The 22,016-nt window shown below is 41.0% G+C and overlaps 3 protein-coding genes across 4 annotated transcripts in view; 2 read left to right on the forward strand and 1 right to left on the reverse strand.

Annotated features, from left to right (window-relative positions):
• The window catches only part of LOC109958695 (Y+L amino acid transporter 2), a 17,098-nt gene extending 14,216 nt beyond the window's left edge, over positions 1-2,882 (reverse strand). For both annotated transcript variants that reach the window (XM_020597555.1, XM_020597556.1), the window contains exon 1: positions 2,609-2,882. The gene's annotated coding sequence lies outside the window, so the exon portion shown is untranslated. The remainder of the gene's footprint in view (positions 1-2,608) is intronic.
• The window catches only part of dtnbp1b (dystrobrevin binding protein 1b), a 555,482-nt gene that overhangs the window by 98,464 nt on the left and 435,002 nt on the right, over positions 1-22,016 (forward strand). The window lies entirely within an intron of this gene.
• stmn2b (stathmin 2b) lies at positions 8,400-18,665 on the forward strand. The gene is made up of 5 exons (XM_020597569.1): positions 8,400-8,562; positions 14,352-14,447; positions 14,563-14,735; positions 15,342-15,533; positions 16,859-18,665. The coding sequence occupies exons 1-5, from the start codon at positions 8,544-8,546 to the stop codon at positions 16,916-16,918; spliced, it is 540 nt and encodes a 179-aa protein (XP_020453225.1). The 5' UTR covers positions 8,400-8,543; the 3' UTR covers positions 16,919-18,665.

Consider the following 22,016-nt stretch of genomic DNA (forward strand, 5'->3'; position numbering starts at 1 on the left):
CAGCAAAAGGTGGCACTACAAAGTATTAACTTAAGGGGGCTGAATAATTTTGCATGCCCAATTTTTCAGTTTTTTATTTGTTAAAAAAGTTTGAAATATCCAATAAATTTCGTTCCACTTCATGATTGTGTCCCACTTGTTGTGGATTCTTCACAAAAAATTACAGTTTTATATCTTTATGTTTGAAGCCTGAAATGTGGCAAAAGGTCGCAAAGTTCAAGGGGGCCGAATACTTTCACAAGGCACTGTATATATATATATAGTTATTTTTTATATTGTTATTAGAAACAAATGTTACCATTAATATTGTAGCTATATTAATTTAATAACTCAACCTAAGCCTTTGAGATAGATACCTACACAAAACTTAACACTGGCAAAGTTGAATAACCTGTCAGACAAAAGATGTAGCAATTAACCAACCAGGGCTTTTAACCGGCAACCTATCAAATCAAATGCCATAAGATAAAGGGCGACAGCATTAAACGAGGTACATAAAATAAGGCTTCTGATGCCATGGGGACTTTAAAACTCTTGATGTCAAGCCAAACATCCCACCTCCTGGTTCAGTTCATGACCCTCTTTACAACCAAAGACAATCAAAATAAATTTACTGATTACTGACTGCACATTTTTGTATTCCACAATGAATGTATTTTGCAATATTGATTCACACAAACTGAGCAGCAAAAGAAAAGTGCCTATTCACACTGCATCTGCTCTGTGCTTTAGGAACAGATACAGGCAGAAGGCCGGCCACCAAGAGCCGGGGTCTGTCGGAGGTTTCTTCCGTTAAAGGGAGTTTTTCCTCCCCACTATCGCCAAGTGCTTGCTCAAGGGGGATTTGTTGGGTTTTCCCTATGTAATAATACTGATAACATTAAGGTCTAGACCTTACTTTGTAAAGTGTCCTGAGATGACTTTTGTTGTGATGTGGCACTATACAAATAAAATTTGATATGATTTGATTTGACATTTCTCCCTTCCAAAGTTCACATTGTGCCCCATTTCTTGCAGAACAGTACAATTGTGAAATGACTACATGAAACCAGTCTGTGTCATTAGATTAGCCCTTAAATATAGGGAAAGGTTTAATCAGGCAAAATTACAGCACTAGCCCTGATATAGGAGCATTTCTTTTTTTTTTCCTTTTTTTATATATGAAACTAGGGTTTAAAAAGTGGGGGTCATCTTCTTGACAATTATGTGTTGACAACATCAAAAGCTTTTCGAATTTAGAGATCACTAGTGTAATTACAGTATTTGAATTATGAGTTGTTTATGGCTTTAGAGTTGCTAAGGTAGCGAGGGTTCAAGTCCAATTACAGTGAGTCAGAGTCAGTCAGCCATCCAGTCTAACATGCAGAGGTTCTGAAGACCCGTGATACATTTGCTGCCATGGAGGAAATAAATGAATGCGAAATTAAAATGAGTTCCTAGTATCTGCCTAAGGGGAAAGTGTGCGAGTCTGTGAGTCACATAAATGTGGGTTTTGCACATTACCACATTCCACCTCCATGACAGAAAAGGTTTTAATAAGAAATCTTCTCCTTAGAGAGATGTGAAAGTGTTTCCCACCCTCAAAAAGTCTTTTTCTAAAAATAAAAAAATAAAAAGACAAACGGTGAAAATTGGGGTATGTCTTTAAATCAGGCTCATACTGTGTTCAGCCACTTTTAATTATACAGGCCACTTATTCCTACCTCACTCAGGCATACTCCCACAAACTACATTTTACTAAGCATGAGATTTTTACCCACAAGTGTCTCTTTTCCACTTTCAGCCTGCTTTTCTTTCATGCAATTAGCCCTCATTGACAGATCTGAGAAGTGTAAGCTCGGTCTCATCTGGGAAAATAAGCTACACTTGTCTTTTCAGCACAACCATTATCTCAGAAGAAGATCAACTTGCTGGGCCATTGCCAGAGTAACATAAAAGCTCTGAGAGACAAGCCCCACAAGTCCCATTCCTCCACTAATGAAGGCAGCATCTGCTCTGCCAATATGGCTGCTGTGGAGGAAAGGATTGCGCTATATTCTCCAGTCACAGCTACTTTAGCCGTTTATTTATCCCGTGTTCTTAAGGAAAACGTGGATACAGGCGCTTTAAGTTACCAAACTTCACTGTTAGCTGCACAGCTAGTTACACAACAAAGAAATAACTTCCTGTCATTTGTCTGACCCAAATCAACATACTATAGCCTGAGCGCACACATGATGGGGACGTCAAACATTCACTACTTTTGTGTCTCAACGCGTGTGACTGAAATCTTTAACAGTAATTAATGTAGCTATACGTCACAGCAGCCTAATCACCCGCTCGTGTTTCGCTCTAACGCACTAAAAATCACCACATGTAATAAGCGGTGTACTGTTTAAGTTTAGCTATCAAACACACGAAACCGCGGTGTCGGTTAAACCACGTTTCCGTAGCAAACACTATCCATCTGAACAGCGTCAATCATAAAGTCGCTGTGCGCGGCTCTAATACAACACAAATATTTCAGATGCAAGCAGTAAAACACACGATGCTTTAGATACACAAGCTAACAATGTACGACTGAGATGCAGCAATGCTTGGTTCTAATAGAAGCCGCGCTTCTACGTACCATTTAACACCTTCCGAGAGACTGAAAAAGAGATGATGTGCGTATCAAACATACAGGAGACACTGGATACCGCTGTTGCGTGTTTTTTTCCCCCGTGGAGGAAGCAGAAGCATATATAGCGCCTTTTAGATGTGCGACTAACTTTGGCTAAACTAACGTCGTCCGCAATTGCAATCAAGTCAGCCGTCGTTCGTTTTTCCGTGGAAAAATGCGGAGGGGCGGTCGGCCCTACTGCACATGTGCCGCACGCGAAAATGTAGTGCGCCTATAAACTGTTCTTTACGGTATTTGGAAACGCGTTAACTACGTCCGGTTTTCAAAGTAAAGTATCTGAGAGGAACACGTGAAAATGAACGCAGACAAATGCATTCAATCGAATTATACCCAGAACGTAAATATAGTCTATCGCGTGCAGCTTATTCCTTCTTGAGTTTTAAAAAGTCCTGCCATTATATTTATACGTTCCACAAGAGTTAAAATACGACCTCACAAACAATAAAACCTTTGTACTACATCATTTAGGAGGTTTCAAATTAAATGTCCAGTATCTGTTGTACACTTTGAGGTTGCAAACAGTTTTGTCCATAAGTTCTCAAAGGAACTGATGTTTTTCTGTTCTACACCTGCGAGACTACAACCTCACAAGGAATGAAATATTTTTACTGTACCATATTGAAGAAATCCCGTGACCCCGTTCAGGTACTAAGCAGTAGAAAATGAATGAATATTGAAGAAATTTCAAATTAAAAGTTGAATATTTATATAGGAAAATTGTGTTTGTTGTGCATTTTGAAGTGGCATAAAAACACTTCAGTGCATAATTCCTGACAGGGACTGGTGTTTTTCCTCTTCTAGAGGAGGCAGACTACAAGCTCACAAGAAATGAAGTATTTTTACTGTGCCATTTTGGAGAAATTTCAAATTAAATTCAAATATTAGTAAGAGGCAATAGCTTCTCTTTTGGAGTTTGATGCTGCATAAAACCACAATGGTCCATAATTCCTGAAAACAATTTCTGTTCTAGAGGAGGCAGACTGCACCCTCACAATGAACAAAGTATTTTTACTTTAAAATTATATGTCAAATATTGTATAAGAACATAGCTCTTGTAGTAGATACGGAGGCTGCATAAAAACAGTTTAGTCAATACTTACAGGGACTGATTTTCTGTTCTAGAGGAGGCAGGCTACAATTTCACAAAACGTGAAGTATTTGTACTATACCATTTTAGAAAAATTTTTAGTTAAATGTCCAATGTTCGTATAAAATCATACCCTTTTTATGGACTTTGAGGAGGAATAGAAAGATACTGGCCCATAGCTTCATACAGTGAATGATATGCATCTCTTCTCAAATTACGAATCGAACAGTTTTACTGTATTGGTTTGGAGAATTTTCAAATAAAACTTCCTGTTTTGTATAAGAAAATAGTTTTTGATATAGTTAAAATGTTTGATTTGTGAGGTTGTAGTCCAACTTCTTTGAAACAAATATCAGTTAAGGTCAGGGCTGTTTTAAATTTTAGAAGGAATAAGATGCAGGTGTTATGCTATATTTAAAGGTTCTGTATGTATAATTAGATTGCGTTTATCTGTATTCATTTTTATGAGTCCTTCTCAGATGTCCTTCTTTGAAAAGCGGACGTAGTTAACGTTTACAAATATCTAGCCGTAAAGAATGGTTTATATGCGCACTTCAATTTCCCGTGCGGCACTCAACTTCTGCAGATAGCTCCTCCTGAACATGAATCACCAAAGGAAGATGGCACCACCATAATTATAACAACCAGTAACCTAAAAACACTAAACCTTTATCAAATACCTTGGGTATAATCGATGGCAGCGACTAGTTACATCTAACACTTGAACAGACAACCTAGAGCAGGGATGGGGACTTTAATGATGGAGAGGGACACAATTTTTCTTCATCGGTACGAGAGGGCCACATAAGACAGTACTCTTCCAAAAAAAAATGGACAAGAGAAGACTACCATTTTACATACATACATACATACATACATACATGTTGTATGTTTATTGAACCAACATACAGCACAATAACTGCATACATTTCATACTCTAATGTATTTCAAAAAGATTGAAGAAACAAAAATAATCACATTCCTGAGTTTTTTTTTTTAGTGCAAAGGCTCTCATAAATCAAAATCATAAATGGCACAGAACTGCAAAACAGCACCCAAATATAAAGTGCAACTAATTATTTCTTAATTTCCACATACATGCTACCTTATGCACAGCTTTCAGTAGGACCTGACTCTCTCAGTGAAGTGAGATACCTGGGGCTTTGCCTGCTGGTGCACAACAGACTGAATGTCAGTGTCAAACTCTGTGCACCCAATCCGCATCAGATGAAAAACCGTGTCATCCGTGAGCCCGTTTCTTTCTTTTGACTTGATGTGCTTCATTGTTGAAAAACTGCTTTCACAAATGTATGCGCTCCCAAACATCCTGATCATTGAGAGCAAAATCTCTCAGGAGGGGAAAACGGGACTCTGGTAGCAGTTTCCAAAATGAATTCCCCTTCTCATTGCGCCTTGCTTGAAAAAAAAAAAAAAATGTGTCTGACTACAGATCGCAGAGTTCAAGCTGCAATTCTGAGGGTTGCTCGCTGACAGCAGCAGAGAGGGGGTCCACGAACTTGTAACATAATTCGTGGCTGCATCATGTGAAAATCTTGGAAACGATGCTTGAACTCATGCTGCAATTTCTCGATGTCGGCCTTATATTTGTGAAGTAATTCCTCGCACTTAGGGACATTTTTCGCATCTCCTCACAGGCGGGAAAGTGTGTCAAGTTTAGAAAACGGGATGAAAAGCCTTCTTTAAACTGTTCTAGTTTACGCTGAAATGCGGTCATGTGTGCATACAGTTCACACACACTTTGGCGTTTCCCCTGCAAATTTGTGTTTAAGTGATTTAGATGTGAGGTAATGTCCGTAAGGAAGGCCATGTCGCAAAGGAATGCAGTGTCTTTTGAGTTTCCTGCAGTAGGCACTTGTATCACCACGAACGCTGTCCTCCAAAAACACAGGTATTTCGGAGCGCAGCGCAAAAAAACGCTCAAGACACTTCCCTCGACTCATCCATCGGATATCGGTGTGCATTTGTAAATCCCCATACGCTGCGTCCACGTCATCCAAAAAGGCTGTAAGCCTCCTGTGACTGAGGGACCTGTTCCCACCACGGATGAGATTTGTTATTTTAGTCACCAAATCCATAACGTGGCTAAAGTCCAGCGTCCTGGCACATAGGGCCTCCTGTGGAGATAGATGAAGATTACATTTAACCTTTAAAATTAGCCTATGTTTGTCTTTCATGCCAAATAATAATATTAGGCCTACTAACCTGGTGTATGATACAGTGCAGTATAGGGCAGTTTGCACTGTTCTGTTGAAGGAGCCCTTCAAATCCGGTGTGTCTCCCCTGCATCGCGGGTGCGCCATCCGTAACAACTGCTGACAGCTTGTCAAAGCACCCGTATGCTCTTGCAACATTATTAACGGCATTAAAAATGTCCGTGCCCCTGGTATCGGTCCCAAGTCGGAGCCAGCAAACACGTACATCCAGGGGAATCCAAAGTGCGTAGTCCGAAGGGAAAGTCCGATAAGCCGAGACACATGAGCAGTCCGAGATAAGAGGGCAAGGCAGAACAGAGTAATCCAATAAAACAGTCCGAGTCAGAAACACAAATACCAAAAACCGAATATAGCGCTGGAAAGTCAGAGCTGGGATCCAGAACAATCTGGCAGCGTCCTTGTGGGAGGACGCTGCCTAAATAGAGGTGAACACAGGTGCACATAATAACGAAGCAGGTGAAACTAATGTGAGTGATGAAGAACGTAAAAAGACCGAAACTAAGGTGAAACAAAAACAGGAAGTAATGTCAAAATAAAAGCCGGACAGGAAGCAACGGAACCGAATCGTGACAAGTGGTGTCATGCAACGACACCAATTTTAGTAACTCCTCATGCACTTCAAATGAAATGTCAATGGTTCTTGTAAAAATCAGTAGCTGGCTAACGTCCGTCACATCAGTACTCTCATCCAAGGTCAAGGAGAAGTACTTGCAGTCATACATAACTTGTTTCATTTTTTCTTCGATATGATCGTGAATGTCAAAAACTCTGCGAGTCACTGTGTGGCGAGACAATGAGACCCCTTCAAAGTTTTTCACCAGGTTATATGTCCCCAAAAGCTTTGGCCATTTCAATGGTACACCTCTTTATAAGTTCGCCATCTGCTAAGGGCTTCTTTGCTTTGGCAAGCTCAAGTGCAACACCGTAAGACGCATTGAGAGCAGACTCCTGTGTGGTTGTGGCGCTGGTAAAAAAAAAAAAATACTGTTGTTTTTGTACTTTTGATTTGAGGTCGGCCACAATGGCGGCTCTGGCAGCAGTGGTATACTTCTCATATTTAAATTTGTGCAAGGTGTTGTAGTGGCGACTTATGTTGAAATCATTCATGACTGATAGCGTTTCTAAGCAAACTAGACACACGGGTTTACCTTTAAAATCTATGATCAAATAATCAGTTTCCCATCTTACTTGAAAGACACGATTTTCCTGGTCAATTTTTCTTTTTGCACCTCTGCTGCTTGTCATGGCTCTATCTGTCTTACTCGCTAATGAAGAAGGGCCGGAGCAACCACTTGTTTTCATAGGGAGCGCCATCTATCGGCGAACTGTATAATAATTTGGAAATGATTCTGTGCATTGGAGGAAGCTTTTGAAAGATTTTCGGAAATTAATCTGAGGGCCACTTCGAGTGAGGACGCGGGCCGCCAGTTGCCCATCCCTGTCATAGGCTATAACGTAAGATTTGCTGCCATCTAGTGATAACTATTTTAAATAATTCCACTCGCTTATAGGCTATTTTAGTTGCAAAGAGGCAATTATCAATATGATTGCTGCATGAATTATAGGCTATAGGATGCTTTAGGCTTTGGGTTTCATCAAATAGGATATATGAAGACTTGACAACTACTGATAAACCTACTTCAGCCTGGTTTTACAGACTAGCATCATCTTACTATTTGCAAGGCACAATCTCAAACCGTAATGTTGTACAAATGTAAAATATAAAGTATTCTAAATTTAAATGTTGTTCTTTCAAGAGCCATTCTTCCTCTTTGACCTCCATAGGCAGAGAGATGAACAACACAGAGATGCCTGGTCATCGCCAGACGAACAAAGAGGAAACACCCAGCTTTCACAGCAGGGTTGAGCTCTCTAGTACAAGGGGACATTAGGTTTGTCAGGGCTTTGGTTAGGAGAGGCGCGTCAAGGGAGAGTGCTTCCCAATCTGTTCTAGGAGGCACACAAACGCTCATTGCTGAGCCAGTGTCAAGTCAATTGATTATATGCTGAGACTTCCTGTTATTAATTACAAAATAAATCTCTTACAATTATTGGGCATATTAATGTATGTGCTGCGTGTGTTGTGTGAATGACACAAATTATTGGATGGCTTCACAGCCCAGTGCCAAATCGCAAATAGCCTAGTGGATATTGAGGTGCGCATGGACAAGGATGAGCTGGTTAGAGCTTATACTACAGCTAAATGAACTTACATCTAAATAGCACTTTAAAAAGGAATGATGCAAATGTTTTAAAGTAAAAAAAACAAAACAAAACAAAACATTTTTAAGATCGTAAAATGCAGCTGTGTCACTTTATGTAAGCCTAATCATGCTGGGGCATTGTGCTTTTATTCTGAAAAATAAGCCCGCACACTTCCAGTCACTTTCTAGTAATTTCCATTGACCTGACGCAGCTCCTAAAAGACCACCAGTGCGCACCGGCAGTCCTCGTCTCTGCTGACTCAGTGCCTTACCAGCAGTCCCTTCACCCAAAGACACAGCATCCAGTAACCGACACACGCTCCTCCGGCCAACCCGCCCCGGCACCACCGTACAGAATGGCTAAAACCGCAATCGGTGAGTTTTGCACTTTACATTTTTCCTTAATGACAGCGGCTTCGCAGGTTCGGCGATGCTGAGAGGCTGTGGCGACACCCATGGCACAAAAGGATGCTGATGGCTGATGAGAGGGAGCGGCCAAACTCCTTTGCAAGTCACTTCTAAAAAAATAAGTTATAAAACTGAAGCAACATTTTTCTGCTTTCCAATTTCTATTTTGTTTATTAAGAATCATTTTTGTGGCTTTTGTCTGATTCTGAATTCAGATTAGTGCTGATCAATATGAGCTAGTTTGGGATTCAGTTTGCCATATCAGTGACGCATCTTTATTTTTATTCATTTTAAACCAAATGAATGAGCATATCAACTCATGAAAGGCGATTTCCCCCCTCACACAGCAGCATTTTGTCTATGCCTGCCTGCCGCACCTGCACCTTACCGCCTGACTCAGAGCCGTGCAGCATAATGCAGCGCCAGCGACCCCACCCAACATCTCGGTCCTTTCAAAGCGAGCCAGCCGCTCTCCAGGGTGGGAAATATTTCTCCGCGTCAAATCTCCTTATCAAAACTAGGCCATCCTATATAACTGTAGTGTAAAGCCTACTGAAACAATTTTGTAGGTGACCGCTAAAGGCATGACTGAGAAAGAGGAGGGAGAGAAAGAAGAGCATCCTTATCCAGAATTGCTTTGCAGTCGAGGGAAGAATTTATGACTGACGATGAAGATGAATGTCGTCTTAGGAAGATCAGTCTCCAGTCCTGTTGGGAAGATTATTGGCTGTAAATGTCACAATAAATGTGTGTTCTTAAGTGAATCATTATCAGGCGGAAGTTGAGGCTTTATTATAATAAAACCACTACTGCTGTCAATTATGGAGAAATGAGATTTGGTGTTATGGCAGGTGGAAGGCCTTGTATTTATGTCACTGTGGATTTCCATATTAAGATATGATATTTTTTACACTAGATGCGACCTGCAGGCTTTATGAAAAAGAATACTATAATCGTGTTTAACAATAAAGATAGTGTGTTGGTGTTACTGGGTGTGTGTACAGGCAGAAGAGTGCAACGTGTGTGTGGACAGTCTAGGAGATAGTCTGTGTATTTTTTGTTTGACTAATCACTTGATGGACAGCGGGGCATGCAGACAGACAGTGATAAGGGTCCTGCATGGTGTATGCGTTCAGGGACACTGGTAACTAAACCCTGACTGTTAAATTTATTCACCTCTCCTCCTCCTCCTCCTCCTCCTCTTTCCTCCATGATTTGAGCTGTGGACAGGCAGAATGGGATGGGCAGGGAGCAGACACTTTTGGAGAAAGCAGCCATCATGCCAGTCAGCACTGGGCAGGTCACTGAGTTCATTTAGAGTCTTTTTTATTTTTTACCAAAGCCCAGTAGTATTTTAGAATCTGTGGAAAAGAATTTAGCTTATAAAATACTTCTGCATTGGAAGAAGAAAAATACTTGCGGTTTCATGGGTAAATGAACATTTACTGCTGAATTTATAAGGTGGGATGAATACCATTATATGCATGTGACTGCATTTTTTTCATTCCTTGGAGGAAAACTGGGGGTAGTAATGAACAAAGACATCCTAAAGCCCCTACACTAAAAGATACCTCAAATAAACATGCACTCACAACCTGCATGCACTAAGGCTTCTAAGCACGTTTCCTGATTCTTATCATCCAGGCTTGTCCTATCCAATTAGGTGTGGTCATTCAGCTGAGGCCCTAAAATCTGCTCCTTTGTGCAGAGACACCGAAGCTGCTCGAGCAGTAATATAAATTTCAAGCAACTGGTCATATCCAAGTTCAGCTATAATTCTCATCTTATTATCCCCATCACTAGTGTCATTATGGGCCATGTGCATAAAGCTCCAGGACTCATAATTCACCCTGATTTATCACTGAGCCACATCGATCAATGCAGCCTCCTCCCATTACTGGTTCAAATGACTGGCTTTTTAAGATAAGGAGGAGAGGTGACTTCAGTTCGTAGGGGTGGTATATGCAATATGCACACTTGTGAAAATCAACATCTGGGTAAGAGTTCAGATATTTTAACATAGTTTGGCAAATTCAATGTCATCTACAAATTATTTTTATGGAAGATTGTAGAAATTGAACACGATCACCTCAGTGTTTAAAAAGTTGACAGGAACCCATTTGCACTTTTAATATGTTGTGACAGAACATCATAGTGCACTTTTAATGCACTGACTGGAACTGAAACAACCAGGTGATTAATTATTTACTCAGTAGAGAGAAATTAACAGGCAACTATTTTAATAACTGGCCACAGGTTATTTATAAAGTCATTTATTAAGCAAAAATGCCAAAAATTCACTTCCTGAATGTGGGGATTCACTGTTATTTACCTGAAGACATCACCTGGAGCTCCAAGAAACTGTGATGGGTATTTTTTTACAAATTTCTTTATAAACCAAAAGACTGCATTTTTGTAAAAATGTACCAATAGTTGTTCACGTAATGACTGGATCACCTGGGTGCTATAATGTTTTCTTTAATAGCCCATTTCTCTCTGGTAATACAGTCATACTTCTCTGGTTATATTGTTGCAGGGTGGCCTGGCTGTAAAGGGTTTTGTGTCTAAAACAGATGCTGAGCCAGTCCTGCTATATGAAGTTTAAGTGCCCAGGAGGGCAGTGAACGCTGTGAAACAGGGTCGCATTGTGTGGGAGGGCCTTAATAGGTAGTTTGCTTATACAGTGGCTTTGTCAAGGGTATCTTCCATATGTTTTTGCAGATTCCTATAACAGTGGGGGTTGGGTTTTAAAACAAGATGGAAGGTGAGATGAAGTCTGTGGTTCAGTGCAGTAAGGGAAGAAAAGAGATGTGATCCTTTGGTTAATACAGAACTGAAGCTGCCAGAAGATGCAGAGAGTGTGGAAGAAAAATAGCGGATGGGACTGAGAGAAAAAACACATCGGTAACAGATGAAATAGGAGGTTTGGGATGTAGATGATGCTGGGGAAGAGGGATGCATGTAGGGGAGGAGGTATTGATGATCTGTGCTCTTTGGCTGATTGGAAGAGGAAGTGTGGTCTGCTGGCTGCGTGTCTGTGGTCGGGACAGGGGGAGTAGCTTTCTGAGAGTGAGGCTGCAGAGCGGACTGGTTGAAACCAGCCTGCTGGAGTGGAGTAGAAAAATTAAGGCTGTGTCATCCCTGTCTCTTTTGTCTCGTCTTCTATTCTCCTATTGAAAAAAACACCTGGTCCATCATGTCTGAAACTCAGCTGACAACAACAGATTTGCTTGGACACTTCCTCGCATTTCACTCTGGGTCATTTATCATTTTTATATGTCTGACTCCACTGGGAATGAGCTTATTACTACAGGGATTATAGAATCAAAAGAGATTTCCTCTCAGGAGAAACAGAATTACAGTTTCATATTTTTGCACAATCTCATATGTTTTGATTAGGGATATAAAAGCAATATCTCCAAGGTTTTGAATTATAGAGCTACAGATCAGTTTCAGTTCACAGTGAGCTCTTATCCTCCAAGAAAACAAAGAAATTAAATTTACTCAGATACAGTCACAGTAAAAACCAACCTTACTCACCTCAAATGAAACCAAACAAAGAACCAGAGATGTGCAACAGTTAGTCAGTCAATTCATTTATCAGTCAATAGAAAATGAAGAGGCAGCTTTTTTTCTGACAATCACATTGTCAAACATTTTATGGTTTTCACTCCTCATATGTAAAGATTTGGTGCCTTTTTATTTTATATGAATACAAATGAAAAATCTTTGGGTTTTAATTTTTCTTGATATTTTAACAATTTTGTGATGGTTCAACCCAGATGACTAATTGAGAATATAATCTGCTAATTTAATTGATTATAACAACTGTTTGTTGCAACCCTAAACAATAAATCTAAGTTTTCAGTTTGAAGACATTACTTAGCATAGAAATGGTTGCACCCAGAACTTGGCAACCATGAAATAGGAATCTCTGTGGATCTGCGCCATTAGCACTTAACCCAAATTACCTGCTCCACTGAATTGTTAACTGCTTGAGTCTTCAGCTGTCAAGTGGGGTTGTGTGTGGCAGATAATGGCTGCTGGGGTCTTGACATAAACACAGTAATAATGAGCTCATGACAACCCTCCAAAAGCTCTGTTCCCCCCTCTTGTCAGCAGAAATGGTACGGTCCGATAATTACAAATTAAAGTGCTATCTAAGATGAGGTGGCTTTTTCCATTAAGCCCTCCTCAGGGCAGTGGATGGCAGTCAACAGCCCCACTGGGAGCGGCCCCCTTTACTGGTGTTTAATCCTCTGTTTATAACAGGATGGTGTTGATAAACCTATCCAAAGGGCCCAGCAATTTTTCCATCCACTCTTCCATTTAATCTGAGAGAAATCTCACAATTTTTTTTGTCTCACTGCCAAATTTCACCTTTATCTCCATTCCTACTCAGCTCAAAGTATTTCTTGTTTTTTTTCCTCAGCCTGTACCATGTTCTCACCCTTCCTCATTTCCTCCTCGGGGAGTAGGTTAACAAGGCCATCAGAGAGTAGTGAGAGCTGCATCTGAGAGTTGATCACATTATTATGGCGTCTGCCAGTCTGCAGGGCAGAATGCAAGAGTGGAGAAGGAGAAGAAGAGAGGGTGAGCAGGGAATAGACTTATAAAAAGTGGATTTGGATTAATCATCACTGCATATTGTACTCCACCAAAGAGAAACTCTTCCACAGTAAAGCTCATTTCTGGCTTTGTTATTGTAGCCTGCTGCAGACCATGAAACAGTGTGGCACGCCTCAGCCCTGCAGGCCTTGCGCTCTGTTTGATGGATAGTGTCGTGCTATGACAGCTGGCATGCAAATCTGCACCATGAGGCGGTGTACCTCGACAGAACACAGCAGCCATGTGCACAAGCAGGGACATTCACAACCTGCAGTGTGCTGCAGATATTTTTGCTGCTCTCCCCTGCAGGGACCACTGCTCCTGGACTTACATTACAGAGTGGTATAGGTGCCAAAAAAAATCAAGGTTGGACAAGGTTGGTTGTTCTTTTATCTGCTGCTTTTTTTCTGTGTGCCCTTTGTCCCTCCCTACTGAGCAGGGTGCAAGTTGCCAAATACAGCAAGTATGATTTGTTGCCAGCTTTGCTCCAGTGCTATTAACTTTTTGGACCATAAATGGACCACAGGCTGGACAGTCCTATTGCTGTGTTGTGCTGATAAGCTAAACCCTTAGCTATTAGCCTTGATGTATAAGCCACAGACAAAGAAGAAACAGCCCAAAGATGATTGTAAATCCTGGGTTTTTTGCTTTTTACTTAAAAAACTAATTGCTGATTTTTTTTTTTTGGTGTTAGCCACAAAACAGCTCAGAGGCAATAGGGCGTTGGTCTGGCTACGTTAATAAATAATAGACCAAAATGAAATGCATAGCTAATGATGTGTGCAGAATCCTGTGGGGACGGCAACAACTTGGCTGTCGGGGAAATTAGGCCAGGCATGGGCACATCAATCCTGCTCCCTTCATGGTGAAAACAAAGGCTGCAAAATCTTCTCAAAACCCAGGGCAGTTCAGCTCCACCACAAACCCTTTGATGGTTTTCTTTTTGGGGGATGTGATGAATAATTATTCCTCTAAAGCTCTTGATATTTACACCAAAGACCTCCTGTGGAAGTAGAAGTGGGTTATTGGGGTTTCTTCTTTTTGTATGTTAGTGGGGTAATGGTATCTCATCTCTGTGTGTTAGCAGTATGCTGGTTTACAAGCAACTGGAAGTTTGCAACAAAATATGTTTCAATTTACCCCCACAGCTTACAAAGAAAAGATGAAGGAGATTTCAGTTCTTTCACTCATCTGCTCTTGTCTGTACCCTGAGAGCCGCAAAAACATCATGGGTGATTTTGAAGGTACGTGACGAGCAAACTGAAGATTACAATTGTTTTGTCGTCCTAAAGGTAAAGTCATGCAGAGATAACTGAGGCTTTTTTTCTTTGTCTTTTTATCATTAACACACACGTGTAGACATGGACATCAAGCCCATTAACAAACGAGCCTCAGGCCAGGCCTTTGAGGTCATCCTGAAGCCGCCCTCCCCTGTGTCTGATGTCGCCCACCTCATTACCAGTTACCCAAAGAAGGACATTTCCCTGGAGGACATCCAGAAGAAACTGGAGGCAGCTGAGGACCGGAGGAGAGTAAGGATGTTTTCAATCAATTTCTTTGCACCCAGCTGCCACATCCTACTTTGCTTCAATATGTGCCAAGAGCCACAAAAGATGTAATAAAGCTGTTTTGTGATACCACAATGAAACCAGTTCTGACCCAAAACAAAAGGGGAAATTCAACCTAATCAAGTTTACACAATTTTACTGTTATATTGTAAAAACAACAGTTCTCATGGCATCCAGAACATCCATGAAACTGGCCGATTTCTGCATCTCATTGACTCAAATGTCAATATGAGGAACCAGCTGACATATTCAGCGACCAACCAGCAAATCAGTCATCCAATCAATAACACAGTTTGACAGTTTTTTTTAACACCAGATGTCCAACAGTGTAGGTCAAACATAAAGCATATTATTATATAATTTGTAGTACACACCGAGAGAAGATAAATGTGGCAAGGAGAGACATTCTCTTACATTATGACATTTTTATGCTTAATAGTAATATATGAGCAGCTCTGACTCATACTAAGATTTTAAGAAAAATCAATGAGAGGTGTTCTGTGAATCACTGCCCTCTCCCTGACTCATTCTCTCTGCTGCTTGTCACTCCTCCTCCACTTCCCTCTGCAGTCCCAGGAGGCACAGGTACTCCAGATCCTGGCTGAGAAGCGGGAGCACGAGCGCGACGTGCTGCTGAAGGCCATGGAGGAGAACAGCAACTTCAGCCGCATGGCCGAGGAGAAGCTCCAACTGAAGATGGAGCAGATTGAGGAGAACCGGCAGGCCTACCTGGCTGGCATAATGGAGCGCTTGCAGGAGAAGGTGAGGAACAGGATTCATAAATCCAAGTCTCTAGATTATTTGGACTGGAGGTGATAAAATAAAGTATCAAAATTATTCACATTATTTTGATTTTAACATGTAATATATTAATTTTAATCATACGTTTAATTTATAAACAGGGAAATAATATAACATTTTATTTGTTGGTATGTGGACAAAAATGTAATAATAATAACAAACTAGAATCAGCCAATAAAATACCCAGCAGGTGTTAACTTTTAAGTGTAAAATATAAATTTCTCCCCGGGTACTAAAACCCAGTGATTACCAGAAAAAATCCCTGAGGACATGACCTCAGCGTCCTCACTGTTTGCTACAGTCCTGGAATAAGCTGCATTGGCTATGTTTGTAAATCCACCAGCAAAGTATAAAGTTCTTCCATTTTAACTTTTGGCTAGTTTCATTTTCAGAATTTACTAAACCGGCTGGCACCAATAAATCTTCAGGTATGTTTTCGCTAGTAAAGGCCTTAGTAGGGTGTATAGTAAAACAGTTACTAGCAAACATGTAGCAGGGTCACTGTAGCATCTAAATCTGTAATATAACTGCCAAAATGATCTGTTTTAGGAAACCAAACAATAAATTAAAAATCAATGGCAATCCTTCATAAATGTAGGCATGTCTTTTAGTTATATATGTAAACCAGGGGAAATATGTGTCTGATTAAGCTAAACAATGCTATTTGGTCATTTAGTCTGACATTTTGTAATCTGAGTGTATATTATGTTATTTTTGTAAAAAGTAATTTAAAATCATCCTTGTTCATATCTTTATTAAACAGCATTTTGATCAATATCAGGAGGTATTTCATTACCTCTTTTAGTCTTTGCTTTGAATAGATCATATGCTAGCAAGCTAACTTTAGCTTTGTCAGTTCGGTGAGCTATGTACATAATACTGCGTAATGGCTAGGTGAAAAATGTTTACTTGATAAAACACCTTTTAAATTTGTAATGTGTAAACAGGACATGTGAGAGAGGAGAGTAAAAGAATTTCGGAAAAACTTACTGTGGAAAAAAAATAATGAAAACAAGACATGTGGAGGAGACAAAGAAAGAAAGGATTAGAGGGTACAGCTCCTGGATGGAGCACTTAGCATTTAGGGGTCTGACAAAAACAAAGGTGCAGTCTTGTGCCTGGGAGATAAATAATTACTCAGGTGGGATTGAGGAGGGCAGGAGACAGAGGACTAAATAAATCAAGCTGTCAGTGAAAAGGCCAAAGAAGAAAATGAAGTGTAAAAGAAACAGCAAAGGGCCAGCAGCAGAGAAAAAGATGATATCCTGAATCTGTGTTTCTTCCAGGAGAGGCATGCTCAGGAGGTGCGTAGGAACAAGGAGATTAGAGAAGAAGTGATTGAATGAGAAGCCCCAGCAGGTTCTACGTCCCACCTCCAAACCCCTGACCACCACCCTAACCCTGAGGAGCACCCCCACCTTATCCTACATGTCCCCACCTCTCCAGTTCCTGCGCCATACCACCCATACTACTCTGAAACTACCACAGCCTGAGACGCCACCACAAGACAGTGGGAGGTTCAAATGGGGTTGGGGGTGGAAAAAAAATGCAAAAATTATTTAAAAAAAATTCATGTTTCCCACCCACTCTTCCCAAAAATGTTTTTGCTCTGTTTAAATAAGAAGAAAAGAAAAATTGACAAATGGCAGTGGGTCTTGGTTTTTGTAAATACTTCTTTTTTTGTTATATACAGTACAATACAAGCAGCAAAGTATTGATTGCAGTGTGCCATTTTTATATATACGTTTTCTCTTCCTGCATATCTATATGGATGTAATAATTTGATCATTCTCATGTTGTTTTTCTTTCAGCCTGAGAATCTTTTTACTTTGGTTTCTCTAGTGTGGTAACAGGCTTAGGTGTTGTTGTAAGTTTGCCAGCAAGCTGATGTTCTCTGTGACTGGTTGTGTCCTCACAAGGCCTGCAGTCTGGCTCCATTCCTTCGTCCCTTCAAATGGGCACTTAATCATTTGACCCCTCAGATCTGGAAGCAAAATTGGATCTGTGTTTTGGTCAGAGTGATTTTCCATCCAGTTTGTCCTGGTGTTCCAGTTAGCAAGGGACATGTACAGGAAAGCTGGCAAAAGGAAAGGGGACAGTTTGCTTTTCTGTGAGAACTGCGCGCCGTCGCTGCACATACACTCCTGTGAGGTAGATAGTGAATGTACCACAGGAGAACACTATAGCATTTAATAAGCCCATCCTCATCCTCCTTTCCTCCATCTGCAACTTCTTCATCTCTCCACATACATAGATACTGTAGAAGCACTCACTCACGCTCTGCACATGTGCAGGCATTTAGCCAATCATAGCACAGAGCTCAGGAGGAGCTTGCTAAACTCTGTCCATCTAGCACCCCTGACCAGTGGCGGTCCTTGTATATTCCTCAGAAACAAGCATCCAGTCATGCATTACTATAATGCACAACACAACACAACTGAGGTGAAAGTGCTTCCTAAGAATGCTGGAGTGCAGAAAACTTCACCTGAGATCAGACTTGTTACTGTGAATCTTGCATAGAGAGAAATAAGTTGCACCTTTCTCTGTTTCATAGAGGCTAGAGTAGTGCTCAGCATCGTTAACGCCCACTGGACTCATTGCAGCTAGAGTAGTGCTCAGCATCATTAACGCCCACTGGACTCATTGCACTTCATCCAATACACTGTAAATTCCACTGAAAGGTTGGCACAAGAAAGATATAAGCCATAACAGGTATCACTGCAACAATAATTCACGAACACAGTATTTCCATCTGTAAAGGTGTATATGAGTGTATTAAAGTATCTGAATAGTTTTTTAAGCAGGGGTGTTGAAGCCTGAGGTTGAACCCTGTCTGTCACACATACACAGTAGGCCTGTAGATGTGTGTGAGCATGTGTGTGCGTTTCAGAAAGGCTGGGAAGATAACAGAATATTAGTGCCATGTGAGTCAGTGAAGTGTAACAGCTGTCAGACATTCACCGCAGACAGTGACGATCCTACCTGCCTCTCTCGCTCTTTCTCTCCTCTGTCCATCTGTGTGTTTCCCTCTCTCCACGTATATCTTTGTGAGCAAGCAGTGGTTAATAAAGATTTGGGGTTCAGTGAATGAAACCGGCTCACAGAGTGACTTCTTTCACAAACTGTAGTCAGTTATGTTTCCGGTGTGGCATTCACATAGTGCCACTTGCTTTGAACAGTTCACAAATTTAGAACAATGTGCTGTGAAACAATTTACCATGTATTATAAAAAAAACCAACCTCAAATTTAAGGCTTTTGAACCAGTAAACATTTGGCATTAATCTTCCACCACTGACTGATTCACTAATCCTTTCAGTGCCAAATAAAGCTGTTTCTTATTTACAAGGTGGCTATCAGGGCAGTGTGGAAACTACACTGCAAAAATGTAAGTGAACCCAATTAAATGGCCAGTATAACAGGTCATGAGTACAAGTCTTGATTAACACAACGAGCACAGAAGATGAGGACAGGTCGGCGTCTGATCTCAGGTGTGCGGGGATCTTAGTAGCACCAGAGTCGAGGAGGAAGTGGAGCTGGTAACTCTCAAATGGAGAATGGAGAATGCTAGTTGGTGCAGAACGAACCAGGCGGAGGAGAAGTAGATGGATGGGTGCTGCTAGTTGGTGCAGAACGAACCAGGCGTGCAAGTGGCTCCAGCATCACTTGGGTGTGTGTGGAAAAGCTCCTGCTTCGTAGACAGAGTCACTATGGAATAACACTTCTTCATCCACAGGCATGAATCTCAATTCAAAGGCAGTGACTCCAGTAATCCAGAGAGACAGAAAAATATTTTATAAATGTATCTCATGGTTGTTAAGGGCAAGGTAGTGGCATCACACAGATTACTCATAGTCTTTGAGGAGCAAGGCAGGGAAAAAGCTAGTTACACAAATCCAAAGATCTGGTTCAGGTTTTACAGAGATACCATGCTGGCTGGCGTGTCAAGCATGCAGTCAGGATAATCTGGCAGCTCCTCTAAAGGATGGAGCTACTCGCAACAGGACATACACAGGTGTATTCACTTTGCACAGGTGAAAATATTTGGTGTGATGAAGTAAAGTGGAGTGAGAGTAGGGTGAAACAGGAAGTGTCAAGAGAAAACAACAGCCAGTTACCAGAAGAGGAGCCGGAGATAATGCCAAGTGGCAACTTGTTATGTGGAAGACATTTTAAAACATTCAGCAATGCTATAATAACATAGAAGGAGGTCACTGGCTACTAAGTACATTTACTGATTTTGATCAATTTTACTTGAGTGCAAGTGTTTTACTTGCATAAAGTACAAGCATGTGAGTATGTCCCTTCAATAAAGATACCATGAAATATCTCCATACCTTTACTCACAAAATTTTTAATGAGATCTACACTATATGAAGCTATAAAAATAATCTCCACCTTGACATTAAAATACTTATTAAAAATTCTTCAGTAATAGTTATCCATTATCAAAGTTGCCATTCTGCATAATTTGTATAGTTACTTTTGATTTAAGCCATTTGTCTAAGTAAAATTCTGTCTGCCAGAATCCTATCTGTAGCAGAACACTGTTACAATGTGTTACTGCTACTTGTGCTTAAATAAACAATATCAGCACTTTTCCCACAACTATCCTGTTCCACGACCTGTGTTGATGAAGTTCCACTTAGGACCAGCTGAGGGAGACAAAAGACAAGTTGTCTTCTCTAAAAATCTCACTGTGCTTTTGGCAGCAGCGAAGCTTACATCACTACCTGGCCCTGCATCATCCTCAGTAATAAAAGGAAAGGTTAAGGAGAATGATGAGAGAGGCCAAAGAAGAAGGAGGGAGGGGGCATTTAAGAGAAGCATATGAAAGCACAAGGGATATGTTGGTGCGTGAGTAAACATTTGGTACAGCAGAAAAGAGGACGGTGTGTAGGAGCCGAGAACAGAAGGTGCAGCTGGTGTGAGCTGAAATGATGGCAAAGAGACAAAGCGGTTCTCTGCGCATTTCCTTTCTCACAGTTTTAAGTCCCTCTCTCCTGCTCTCTCCTTTGATCCCCCATTCCTTTTCTTTCTTCCCCCTCCATCTCTGCTCCATCCCCCCTTCTTCATCTGATTCCAACCTTCCCTCCCTCTTTCTTTCCTCCTCCCCTAGTTCCCATGGAGCGCATGGGGCCAGCCGGGCTGCTATTGTCAAGGATATCCCCTCCTTGTTAATGGCTTCCTGTGCACACACAGAGGGCCGCTGAGAGAAACAAGCAGCCTCATCTGATACCAGGCGTCGCCATGTACTGTGAGCACACACTCACATAAACAATCGCAGGGCACATTTGGTACATGCACAAAAAAACCACACATTCATACGCACTTGATAAACAGACATGCAAATGCACTTTCACTCACATAAAAACACAGTGATAAAGCCACAGGTGATTTATCTGAACTCTTTTATTACAGGGAAGTTGTCATTACCACCAGCAACAAGTGTGAAAGGCTGAAAATCTCAGTGAGTGTTCACTTGCTCTGTACAACCATAAAATACACAAACTCAGTGAGATTTACAAGGAATATCAAATGGAAATGATAGATTAGGATTTCAAAATGTCTAAGGACAATTGTTTTACTGCAGCTGCTTTGACCTGCTTTAGTAACTAGTTTTAATAACTCCCCTTTAGTAAATACTGACTGACAATGTTGCTATGTTGAACAAGTACAAGAAAATAACTCGCAGACAAGCAGATAAAAATCCTCATAACATCATTTAGATGAGGAAAAAAAAAGTGGCAAGTATAACTTGAGGAAGGGAGTTTAAACCGTGTGAACAGCAGAGGTTATGGATAAATCATATTTCAACCGAGCTGGTAGATAACGTCTGTTTCCAGTATTCAGTCAAACACACACCTGGTTTTGGTTATTCCACCCTATAAAATGCTGTAAAAGAGGGTGACTCTCCGTCACCTCACGCCCTCCTTCCACACCTCCCTCTCTGTAGCCAGGGCTTCAACACTGGGTGTTTCAGCTCAGGAAGACAACAAAGGAGGGGGGTCAGTTTCACCCAGGAACTTGATAGGCAGCGACTATTTGACCATCTGGGAAAGCCGTTCCTGATAGGCTGACAGCAGTGGGTGAAACTTCTAAAGGGGTGGGCAGGGACAGAGATCAATCAACACAATAAATCACTTGTTGCTTTCTTGCTGTGGTCTCCCTCTTCACTGGTTTTTCTTCTATACAAAACATTAGCAAGGAAATAAAAATCCTACAGCTATCCTCTGTGGGATGTCGACATCATAGAAAAAATAGCAGTTTCTTAGCAGAGAAAATAGAAAGTCTTGTCCTTGAAAGTCCAGCACAGCTGGGCAGCGAGTTTAATCTATATGTAGACTGTGATGAAGTTTTCACATCAGTCAGAAAGCTCCTATCTCCATCCCCCAGGGTCTGTAGGGTTTTCCCACACTGGATGTTGGAGCTGGAGAGCTGATGGA

This window comes from Monopterus albus, unplaced genomic scaffold, assembly GCF_001952655.1.
Source record: "Monopterus albus unplaced genomic scaffold, M_albus_1.0 scaffold34.1, whole genome shotgun sequence".
NCBI classification, from domain to species: domain Eukaryota; kingdom Metazoa; phylum Chordata; class Actinopteri; order Synbranchiformes; family Synbranchidae; genus Monopterus; species Monopterus albus.